Raw genomic sequence first — 12,792 nt, 5'->3', positions numbered from 1 at the left:
ATATAGGTGCAAAAATCCTCAACAAAATACTAGTCAACAGAATCCAACACCACATTAAAAAGATCATACACCATGATCAAGTGGGGTTTATCCCTGGAATGCTAGGATCCTTCAGTATATGCAAATGAATCAATGTGATACACCATATAAAAAATTGAAAGATAAAAGCCATATGATCATCTCAATAGATGGAGGAAAAGCTTTTGACAAAATTCACCATTCATTTATGAAAAAACTCTCCAGAAAATGGGCATAGAAGGAAATTACCTCAACATAACAAAAGCCATATATGACAAACCAACAGCTAACCTCATTCTCAATGGTGAAAAACTGAAACAATTCCCTCTAAACACAGGAGCAAGACAAGGGTGTCCACTCTCACTGCTATTATTCAACGTAGTTTTGGAAGTTTTAGCCACAGCAATCAGAGAAGAAAATGAAATAAAAGGAATCCAAACTGGAAAAGAAGAAGCAAAATAGTCACTCTTTGCAGATGACATGATATTATACATAGAAAACCCCAAAGACTCTACCAGAAAACTGCTAGCACTAATCGTTTAACTCAGTAAAGTAGCAGGATACAAAATTAATGCACAGAAATCTCTTGCATTCCTATACACTAACAACAAAAGAGCAGAAAGAGAAATCAAGGAAACTCTCCCATTTACCATTTCAACAAAAGAATAAAATACCTAGGAATAAACCTGCCTAGGGAGGCAAAAGACTTGTATGCAGAAAACTATAAGACACTGATGAAAGAAATCAAAGATGATACAAACATATATAGAGAAATACCATGTTTTTGGAATAGAAGAATCAACATTGTGAAAATGACTGTACTACCCAAAAAATTTGCAGATTCAATGCAATCCCTATGAAATTACCAATGGCATTTTTCACAGAACTAGAAAAAGAAATTTTACCATTTGTATGGTAATGCAAAAGACCCCGAATATCTAAAGCAATCTTGAGATGCAAAGATGGAGTTGCTGGAATTACGCTTCCTGACTTCAAACTATAATACAAGGCCACAGTGATCAAGGCAGTATGGTACTGGCACAAAAAGAGAAAGGAAGATCAATGGAACAGTATAGAGAACTCAGAGGTTAACCCAATCACGTATGGGCACCTTATCTTTGACAAAGGAGGCAAGAATATACAATGGAAAAAAGAACGCCTCTTCAATAAGTGGTGCTGGGAAAATTGGACAGCTACATGTAAAAGAATGAAACTAGAACACTTCCTAACACCATACACAAAAATAAACTCAAAATGGATTAAAGACCTAAATGTAAGGCCAGACAGTATAAAACTCTGAGAGGAAAATATAAGCAGAACACTCTATGACATCCATCAAAGCAAGATCCTTTTTGACCCACCTCCTAGAATCATGGAAATAAAATCAAGAATAAACAAATGGGACCTAATGTAACTTAAAAGCTTTTGCACAGTGAAATAAACCATAAACAAGACAAGAAGACAACCCTCAGAATGGGAGAAAATTCTTGCCAATGAAGCAACAGACAAAGAACTAATCTCCAAAATATACAAGCAGCTCATACAGCTTAATACCAAAAAAGCAAATAACCCAATCCACAAATGGGCAGAAGACCTAAATAGACATTTCTCCAAAGAAGACATGCAGATGGCCAACACACACATGAAAAGGTGCTCAACATCACTAATCATTAGAGAAATGCAAGTCAAAGCCGCAATGAGGTATCATCTCACACAAATCAGATTGGCCCTCATCACCAAATCTGGAAATAATAAGTGTTGGAAAGGGTGTGGAGAAAAGGGAACTCTCCTGCACTGTTGGTGGGAATGTAAGTTGTTACAGCCACTATGGAAAACAGTATGGAGGTTCCTTAAAAAACTAAAAATAAAACTACCATATGATCCAGTAATCCCACTACTGGGCATAAACCCAGAGAAAACCATAATCCAAAAAAAAAAAAAAAAAAACCACATCTACCACAATGTTCATTGTAGCATTATTTACAATGGCCAGGACATGGAAGCAACCTAAATGCCCATGAACAGATGAATGGATAAAGAAGAGGTGGCATATATATACAATGGAATATTACTCAGCCATAAAAATGGATGAAATGGGGCTATATGTAATGACGTGGATAGACGTAGAGTCTGTCATACAGAGTGAAGTAAGCCAGAAAGAGAAAAGCAAATATTGTATGCTATCTCATATATACAGAATCTAAGAAAAAAAAATGGTATTGATGAACCCAGTGACAGAGCAAGAATAAGGATGAAGATGCAGAGAATGGACTGGAGGCCACGGGTTTGGGGGGGCGGGTGGCAAAGTGGAAGCTGGGACAAAGTGAGAGAGTAGCATAGACAAATATATACTACCAACTGTAAAATAGGTAGCCAGTGGGATGTTGTTGTATAACAAGGGGATATCAACTCGATGATGGGTGATGCCTTCAAGGGCCAGGATGGGGAGTTTGGGGGGGAGTCGAGGGAGGGAGGGGTTATGGGGATATGTGTATAAATACAGCTGATTCACTTTGGTGTACCTCAAAATCTGCTACAAGTGTGTAAAGCAATTATATTCCAATAAAGAGCTTAAGAAAAACAAAAACAAAAAACAAAAACAAAAAAATAACAATGACAACAACAAAAAAAAACAACACAAGTTCCCTGGAACTTGTAGACTAGAGACATGTTCTCTGACATGTTATAAATGGCCTCATTGCAAAGATTTTTCATTCAATCTTTAATAAAATGGGAGTTAGCAGCTATGAATCATTTGTTTAAACTCTGGGTTTTCCCCCCATTTTTAATAGAGTTAATAGGTTCAGAATTTGTTTTTATTTCATTCATTTATTGGATAGGTAAGAATTAACTGGTATAATATATGTGATAGTGTTCAATAAATGTAAGGTAATACTTGAAGTGAACGGTAAAGCAATAATGTGTATACATACTGGTGCCATATCTGGCATTTCTGCATTGTACCTTAAGACACTGGGAAACGAGGTTTGTTGTATACACATTTGCAAGTGACTGAGGGTAGCAACAGGATTTTCTTGTTCATATTCTAGGTTTAGTGTTTATCATATGGTGCTTATATAGCAAATACTTGATGCACATAAATGGGTAAGGCAAACTTGGTTTTAAAAACATAATACCTTTTCCTTAGGGATGGAGCTCACTTGTGGCGAGAAGAGCATTTATAGGAAAGTTTGTTAGATCATCCAATTCATGGAAATGATCTGAACACAAAATGCTTTTGGAAATACTATATAGATTGCATAAAATAGCTGGTTTACCATTTTACCCCCTGCCTTTATTGTCTATAATGTGCAACATTGCTATATTTACTAAATATTTATTTCCTTTTCTAGAGAAGGAGTTGATTTTAAATTAAGTAAGATAAGAATTTTGACTAGATAATACATTTGCGTAAAATATCAAAAAAAATACAGTAGAGGGATACAATAGCAGTCTAGATGAAGCAGAAAAAAGGATAGGTGTCCTGGAAGACAGAGCAGTGGCACTCACAAGAACAGAGCAGCAAAAAGTTAAAAAATTAAAAAGTGAAGATAGCTCAAGGCACTTAGAGGAAAACATCAAGCAAAATGACATTTGCATCATAGGGAGTCCCAGAAGGAGAAGAGAGAGAGAAGGGATAGAAAATTATTTGAAGAAATAATCACTGTCAGAGGAGCTTGCAGTCCTGAATGATGCTTCATTTTGAGTCAAATAACCTGTACCCAGACTCCTGGCCCACAGAAACTGTGAGATAATAAATGTTTTCTGTTTTAAGATGCTAAAATAGAAATATACTGGCTGAAAACTTTTCTAACCTGGGTAGGAAACAGACATCCCAATCCCAGAATCCCAGAGAGTTCCAAATAAGAAGGACCCAAAGATATTCACACCAAGACACATTACAATCAAAATGTAAAAAGTTAAAGGAGAGACTCTGTTTTTTTAGCTCTTTATTTGAATATAATTGCTTTACACTGTTGTGCCACTTTTTACTGTACAACAAAGTGAATCAGCTGTATTTATACATATACCCCCTTTTCCCTTCCCTCCTGTGAACTCCTTCCCACATTCCCTATCTCAGCCCTCTAAATCATCAGCAATCATCAAGTTGATCTCCCTGTGTTATGCAGCAGCTTCCCACTAGCTATCTATTTTACAATTGTTAGTGTATATATGTAAATGCTACTCTCTTCCTCCCTCCCAGCTTCCCCTTTGCCCCATCCCCCATGTCCTCAAGTCTGTTCTCTACATCTGCATCTTTATTCTTGCCTTGTCACTGGGTTCATCAGTACCATTTTTTTAGATTCCATATGTATGAGTTAGCATATGGTATTTGTTTTTCTCTTTCTGGCTTACTTCACTTTTTATGACAGACTCTAGGTCCATCCACCTCACTACAAATAACTTAATTTCATTCTTTTTTATGACTGAGTAATATTCCATTGTATATATGTGCCACATCTTCTTTATGCATTCATCTGTTGATGGGCATTTAGGTTGCTTCCATGTCCTGGCTATTGTAAACAGTTCTACAAAGAACATTGTGGTACATGTTTCTTTTTGGATGATGGTTTTCTCAGGGTATATACCCGGAAGTGGGATTGCTGGGTCTTATGGTACTTCTACTTTTAGTTTTTTAAGGAACCTCCATATTGTTTTCCATAGTGGCTGTACCAATTTACATTCCCACCAACAGTGCAGGAGGGTTCCCTTTTCAAGGAGAGACTATTAAAAGCAACAAGAGAAAAAAATTTGTTCCATACAATGGTAACCTCAAAATTTGTTCCATACAAAGGAATAAAATTTGTCCCATACAGAAATTTTTCCATACAAAATTTGTTTCATACAAAGGTAACCCCCAAAAGAAAGTTTTTCAGCAGAAACTTTGCAGACCAGCAGGATATGGCATGGTATAGTCAAAGTACTGAAAGCAAAAAACTTCCAGCTAAGAATATTCTGCCTGGCAAGGCAATTATTGAGAATCAAAACAGAGATAAAGAGTTTTTCAAACAAGCAAAAACTAAGGGAGTTTACCACCACTAAACTAACCTTATAAGAAATGTTAAAGGGATTTTTTTAGCTGAAAAGAAAAGGCACTAATTAGTAACAAGAAAATATATTTAAGTGGTGACACTAGCATCATAGCAGAGTGAGCCACTCCCTTTTTCTCTCCCCTTCAATTTACAACCAATATAACATCCATAGTGCAACAAAGATGACTCTGCCCAGCACAGCAAGATGCCAGAGAATTACACACATCTGTACATCCAAAGGTGGGTGGACTGCAACACAAAGAGAATGAAGAACCAGAATATCAGAAGCAGTGCCTGGAATCCTGAAAACAGTCAGGGTGGCTGAGCCCACAATCCAAGAACCTGGTAGCACCCAGGGAGGCAGTGTAGACATATCTGGCTTCATGGCTTTCAGAGATGCCCCTGACCACAAAGAACAAAGTAGCAGCTGCAGTGAGACCAGCAACATCATCCTGCCAGTTGTGGAGGCACCCATGACTCTGGTCCCCTGCCCACTGTCCACAGTGGCAACATCCACAAAACTGAAAATCTTGGACATGAAAACTGCACCCATGACCCTGACTCCTCCCACACCCTTATTCTCCCTCTCCTTCTCATGGTGACAGAGCCCAGATGCAGTGCAAGTGCCCACCATCCTGTTGCCCCAGGCAGTGATACCAGCAGCATGGGTATCAGGCATCAACCACCCCAGAGGCCCAAGTGGCAACAATGAAGATACCAGGTAACACTCTGAGGGAGGCGTTGAAGGGTGGAAAGTGCCAACTCTAAAATAGGAGCATGGGCAGCTCAGGTAAGAGAAACCAAACACTTGTGCAATATCGCCATCTACTGGAAAATTTAAAAAGTCTCCAATTTCTGACCTATTGAATCCTAAAGAGGAAAGGTGTTTGCTAGTTCAAACATGCCAGCAAAGGAAAAACTCAGCAAGAACCATGAACAACCACAGTAACACATTATCACAAAAAGAAAATGACAAATCTCTAGAAACAAAACTTAAAGTCACAGAATATTGCAATCTAGCTGGTAGAGAATTCAAAGTAGCTGTCATGAAGAAATTCAATGAACTGTAAGAAAACTCAATGAACTCATGAATAAAATTCATGAACAGAAGAATTACTTTACCAAATAATTTAAAATTCTAATAAAAGATCAAAGAGAATTCTGGAGCTGAGGAACTAAATAAATGAGAAGAATGCATTCAAAAGCATTGAAAATAGAATAGATTATATGGAAGATAGAATTAGCAAATTCAAAGATAGAAATCTAGAAATGATACTAATAGAAGAGGAGAGAAAATTAAGATTAAAAAAATGAGCAAATTCTATTAAAACTATCTGTTTTAGGAAGGGCAGCATTTTGATAACTGGTATTCAAAAAGGAGCATAAAGAGAGAAGGGAGCAGAGAGTTTATTTAAAGAAATAATAGCAGAGGAATTCCCAAGCATGAGGAAGTAACTGAATACACAAGTCCATGAAGCTAAGAGAACAGCTAATTACCTTATAGTAAAACTGCCAAAACTCAACAACAAAGAAAACATTTTAAAGGAAGCCAGGGGGAAAAGGGATGGTACTTTAAAAGGTCTCCTCATTAGGCTATGAGAAGATTTTGCAACAGAAATGATATAGGCCAGAAGAGACCAGAATAACAGACTCAAAATACTGAAAGATAAAAAGTTTCTTCCAATAATACCCTATCCAGCAAAGTCATCTTTTAGATATGAAAAATAAGTACTTTCTCAAATAAGCAAAAGCTCAGGGGGCTTATTACCACTAGACTTACTTTACAAGAGACATTGAAGGGAAATCATCTACATGAAATGAAAAAGTAAGAATACACAAACATTTAGTAAGATGATAAACATACAGAGTCAGAAAATTGCAACTTTATATCAAAATAGGTTACTAAACACATTATTATAGCATAAAGGTTAAGGGGGTGAAAAGCAGTAAAAACAACTATAGCTACTGTAATTTGGTAACAAACTCACAACATGAAAAATGATAATTTGAGACAACAAAAACACAAAAGAGGAAGAGAAAAAGGTCAGAACCCATATAGGCAAATGAACATAGGATGCTACCAGCAGAAAAAAAGGACTATTTTATCTATGGGACATTTTATACAAATCGCATGGTAACCACAAAATATAAATTTACAGCAGAGACACAAATGATAAATGAAGGGGTAAAGGAGAAAAAACATAATATAAAACCACCAAACCAAAATGGCAGACAGAAACACAATGAAGAAAACAGTGGAGATATAAAGCAACCAGAAAACAGAAGATAAAATGGCAGTACTAAGCCCTCACTTATCAATAACGACACTAAATGTAAATGGATTGAATTCATGAATCAAAAGACAGAGTGACTGGATGAATTAAAGAAAGAAGACCCAACTATATGCTGCATCCAGGAGATACAATTCAGCTCTAAAGAAAAATATAGTCTCAAAGTGAAGATGACACTCTAAGCAAATGTCAGCCATAGTATAGCCATAGTCATAGTCATATCATATAGATTTCAAACCAAAAAATGGTAACAAGACACAAAGATGGACATTATATATTTGTAAAGGGGACAATTTATCCAAAAGATGTAACACTGATTAATATACAAGCATCTAACATAGGAGCTTCAAAATATATAAAGAAATATTAACAGAACTAAAGGGAGAAATTGATTGCAACACAATAATAGTAGGGGATTTTAACACCCTACTTAATCAATGGATAGCTCATACAGAAAGAAAAGGAGCAAAGAGTGGCCTTACATGAAATATTAGACCAAATGGATTTGCTAGATTTGTACACATTGCACCTGAAAGAAGTAGGATACACATTCTTCTCAAGTGCACTTGGAATATTCTCAAAGATAGACCATATGTTGGGACACAAGATGAGTCTTAATAAATTAAAGAAGACTGAAATCACCACAAGCATCTTTTCCAATCACAATGGGAAAATGCAAATCAAAGTCACAGTGAGATATCACCTCACACCTGTTGGAATGGCTATTATCAAATAAGCACAACATAAGTGTTGGAGTGGATGTGGAGAAAAGAGAATCCTCATGTGCTATTGCTGGAAATTTAAATTGGTACAACCACTATGGAAAACAGTGTGGAAGTTCCTCAAAAAATAAGAATAGAACTACCATATGATCCAACTATTCCACTTCAGGGTATATATCTGAAGCATGACACTAACTGAAAATTTATATACAACCCTGTGTTCATTGTAGCATCATATTTACAATAGCCAAGATATGAAAACAATCTAAGTGCCCATTGATGGATGAGCAGATAAAGAAAATACAAGTATCTGTGTATATACAGACAACATACTGATGGTACCAGAGGAGAAAGGGGTAGGGAGGAAGGTGAAACAGGTGAAAAGAATCTATTGTATGGTGATGGATAGTAACTAGACTTAAGGAGATGATCACATTGTAGTGTATACAAATATACTTTTTTTTCTTTCTGGCATGTTTATTTTTTATCATAAAAATTATCTTATCCCAGATATCTATTTATAACATTGTAACCTGAATTTTATGTAATGTTATATACCAATTCTACATCACTGAAAAATTCCAATGTCATTTTTCAAGAACTAGAATAAAACAATCCTAAAATTTGTATGAAACCACAAATTACCCCAAATAACCACAGCAATTCTAAGCAAAAACAAAGCTGGAGGCATCACATTTCCTGTTTTTAATTTATACTTCAAACCTTTTTAATAGTAATCAGAAAAGCATGGTATTGATATGAAATAGACACATAGACCAATGGAAAAAATAGGGATCCCTGAAATAAATCCATACATTTACAGCTAACTAATATTTGACGAATGATCCATGAATACTTAATAGAAAGTGATAATCTCTTCAATAAATGCTGCTAGGAAATCTGCATAACCACATGCAGAAAAATGAAATTGATTTCCTGTCCTTACACCACACACTAAAATTAATTTAAAATGTATTAAAGTCTTGGAGTTGGAAAGATGGCAGTGAAGTAGAAGGATGTGGAGTGCATCTCTCTCCACAGGTGCATCAGGAATACATCAATAGATGCAACAATTCCCACAGAAAATCAGCTGAACACTAGCAGGAGACCTTGGACACCAGAAAGGACTATAAAGATACCAGGATAACAGGGTAGTACAAAAAAGAAAAGAAAGGAGAAAGAGGAGGAAAAAAAACAGGACAGGACATGCACCCCAGGGCATGAAACAGAGGAGAGATTACCGAATTTGGGGAAACCCCCCTTATCTGATGGGGAAACCCCTTCTCCAATGGGGAATGTGATTGGGTCAGAAGAGAGGCATTTGGGACTGTCCAAAGAGGGTGAAGTAGTGAATCTGTGGCAGACGGGAAAGAGTGAGAAACACAGATGGTCTGTACCATGGCCCTGTGTGCCCCAAACTGATATACATGTTCATAGCAGTACAGGGGGTCTGGGAGCTGGAATGTGGGGACTGGAGAACAAGCCCAGGGAAAGAAACATTGTTGGCTGTCAGCAGATGGACTGAGGGGACTAGAAGGAATAAATCTGCAGCAGGGAATGCCTACCACAGAAAACTGGGCTGCCATGGAAACAGGACAGTACTGCTGAGTTACACATAGTGGGAGGAGACACTGTTGTAGTCTCTCTTTAGGCACCTGCAATGAACAAAGGGAGGCCTCCTCTGGGCCTGGCTGTTGAGTTCAAATCAACAAGGGATAGCCTGGCCTTAGCAGGCCTGCTGCCGAGAGCCAGAAGTCTGGCCAGGGTGGGCCATCTCAGGAGACATTCCTCTTACACCTGTGCCCACCAGGTTTGCTATGCAAGTGGTGTCACCAGCAGGTCTCTTGTGATCCAAGCAGGGCACTAATGCTGACTCACATGCAGGTGGAGGAGTCACTAAGGCACCCATGATGAAAAATAAAGAAAGCTCCTGCCCCACCTGCCACGTCCTGGGCCTGAGCTCTCGCTAGGCTTGGTGGGTCCGTGCAATTGGCCGGGGCCCACGCGAGCCTGCCAGCGAGGTGCTGCGGCCGCGGAGGGCAGCCGAGTGGGCCGTGACCGCAGCCTTCCCTCAGCGCCCCACGGTGGCGGCCTCGCGCCAGTCGGATCAGCGGAGACCCGCAGAGGGGCGGCAGCGGCGGCCTCGGGAAACCGTCTTTCTCTAGAGTTATATATATATAGAACATCCTGGAGTCCACCATGAATGGTCAGTTGGATCTGAGTGGGAAGCTAATCATCAAAGCTCAACTTGGGGAAGATATTCGACAAATTCCCATCCATAATGAAGATATTACTTATGATGAATTAGTGCTAATGATGCAGCGAGTCTTCAGAGGAAAACTTCTGAGTAATGATGAAGTTACAATAAAATATAAAGATGAAGATGGAGATCTTATAACAATTTTTGATAGTTCTGACCTTTCCTTTGCAATTCAGTGTAGTAGGATACTGAAACTGACATTATTTGTTAATGGCCAGCCAAGACCTCTTGAATCAAGTCAGGTGAAATATCTTCGCCAAGAACTGATAGAACTTCGAAATAAAGTAAATCGCTTATTGGATAGCTTGGAACCACCTGGAGAACCAGGACCATCCACCAACATTCCTGAAAATGATACTGTGGATGGTAGGGAAGAAAAGCCTGCTGCTTCTGATTCTTCTGGGAAACAGTCTACTCAGGTTATGGCAGCAAGTATGTCAGCTTTTGATCCTTCAAAAAACCAATGATGAAATCAATAAAAATGTCATGTCAGCGTTTGGCTTAACAGATGATCAGGTTTCAGGGCCACCCAGTGCTCCTGCAGAAGACCGTTCAGGAACTCCCGACAGCATTGCTTCCTCCTCCTCCGCAGCTCACCCACCAGGAGTTCAGCCACAGCCGCCACCATATACAGGAGCTCAGACTCAAGCAGGTCAGATGTACCAGCAGTACCCTCAGCAGGCGGGCTACGGCACTCAGCAGCCACAGGCGCCCCCGCAGCTGACGCAGCAGTACGGTATCCAGTATTCAGCAGGCTATAGTCAGCAGACTGGACCCCAACAACCTCAGCAGTTCCAGGGATATGGCCAACAACCAGCTTCCCAGGCACCGGCTCCTGCCTTCTCTGGTCAGCCTCAGCAACTGCCTGCTCAACCGCCACAGCAGTACCAGGCGAGCAGTTACCCTCCACAAACTTACACTACCCAAACTTCTCAGCCCACCAGTTACACAGTGGCCCCTGCCTCACAACCTGGAATGGCTCCAAGCCAACCCGGGGCTTATCAACCAAGACCAGGTTTCACTCCACCTCCTGGAAGTACCATGACCCCTCTTCCGAGTGGGTCTAACCCTTATGCACGTAGCCGTCCTCCCTTTGGTCAGGGCTATACCCAGCCTGGACCAGGTTATCGATAAAGAGGCTCAGTTACACTGATGAATGTAGCTGCTAGCTGTTTGCCTCCCAAAAGACTCCAATATTACTATTTTAATTTGTATTGAAGTTCAGAAATTTAAAAAGCGGAGCATTTTTTTATGATGTTGTTGCTGTTAATTGAAAGTCTAATTTGCTGTAAGAAAAAAAGACCAAAATGAAAATTTTTTTTCCTCCCCTGCTTAAAATTGTAGCAGCTTCCTAGTTATTTTGGAACACTACTCTTACATGTGTGCAAAGTGACTGACTTTCTAGCTTGCCTTGCCCAGAGGATGTTAAAATGCTAGGTTGAAGTTCAGCCTTCTTACTTTGGCTTTTTACTATTAACATGATGTACTAAAGTAGATCCCTTTGAGAAGACTAGATATTATGTATAAAATGTAACATTGATAGGTTAATAAAGATGATTGAATCCAAAAAAAAAAAAAAGAAAGAAAGAAAGAAAGCTCCCACTAGGCTTGGCTGTCAAGCTTCAGTCAACAAGTAATAGAAAAAGCCCCCTCAAAGGCTGTCCCTAATGTGCTTCCTGCCAAGAACCAAAAAATTCTGACCAGGACAGGCAATCTCCAGGCACATTCTTCTTACACCCATATCCGCTGTGCAATTGGCACCACCACCCAGGGCTCCTGTGACCCAGGCAGGGCACAGCTGCTGACTCACTTGTAGGGGAAGGAGACATTATTGTACTCTCTCTACCCTTACATACTGGCACCTACAGATAAACAATAAAGGAAGCTCTGCAAGTCACAGAGTAATACAAAAAGCCCCCTGAGAGCTGGCCTACATGCACCTTGTGCCGGGTACCAGTAAAGAACCACACTAAGGACAGATTTCCTACACCTGTGGGTGCTTACAACCCACATTTGGCATCACTTCTGGGGCTCCTGCAATCCAAACAGGGTGCTACTGCTGAGTCACATGCAGGGAGAGGAGCCACTATCATAGCCTCTCTCTCCCCACATGCTAGCTCATGCAGATGAGCAATAAAGGAAGCCCTCAATGAGGCAGAACCAAAGCCCCAAGGCAGCCTCAGGACCAAACTCCTGTGCAGGGACAAAACCAAAGCTGAATGCCAAAGACAGGGGGACTAAGGAAGTGGATCTAAGATCTTTCCATCAGCAATACAAGCTGCAGACAAAATCCCCATGATCAGATAGGTAGACCCTATTCTTTGTAATATCTGAGAAGACAATGAATGTTCCCACAAATGAAAAAGGTCTAGCTCTGGCATCTGGGGACTTTGGGATAAACGACAAACAGGAATTGGGCCAGATTGAGTCTAGGAGGATCCATAGGGCCCACAGAAGTTCCAGAGTCC

General features: G+C 39.6%; 2 protein-coding genes across 9 annotated transcripts in view; both read left to right on the top strand.

Annotated features, from left to right (window-relative positions):
- Nucleotides 1-12,792, top strand: part of NBDY (negative regulator of P-body association) — a 339,446-nt gene that overhangs the window by 108,090 nt on the left and 218,564 nt on the right. The window lies entirely within an intron of this gene.
- Nucleotides 10,078-11,907, top strand: LOC130842415 (protein TFG-like). Its single transcript, XM_057719067.1, is given in 2 exon segments — nt 10,078-10,788; nt 10,790-11,907. Coding segments are annotated over 2 exon segments (1,194 nt in total). The 5' UTR covers nt 10,078-10,263; the 3' UTR covers nt 11,459-11,907.

The sequence above is a fragment of the Hippopotamus amphibius genome, chromosome X (assembly GCF_030028045.1).
Source record: "Hippopotamus amphibius kiboko isolate mHipAmp2 chromosome X, mHipAmp2.hap2, whole genome shotgun sequence".
NCBI classification, from domain to species: domain Eukaryota; kingdom Metazoa; phylum Chordata; class Mammalia; order Artiodactyla; family Hippopotamidae; genus Hippopotamus; species Hippopotamus amphibius.
The sequence above is the reverse complement of the archived record's forward strand: the minus strand, read 5'-3'. Positions and strand labels throughout refer to the sequence as shown.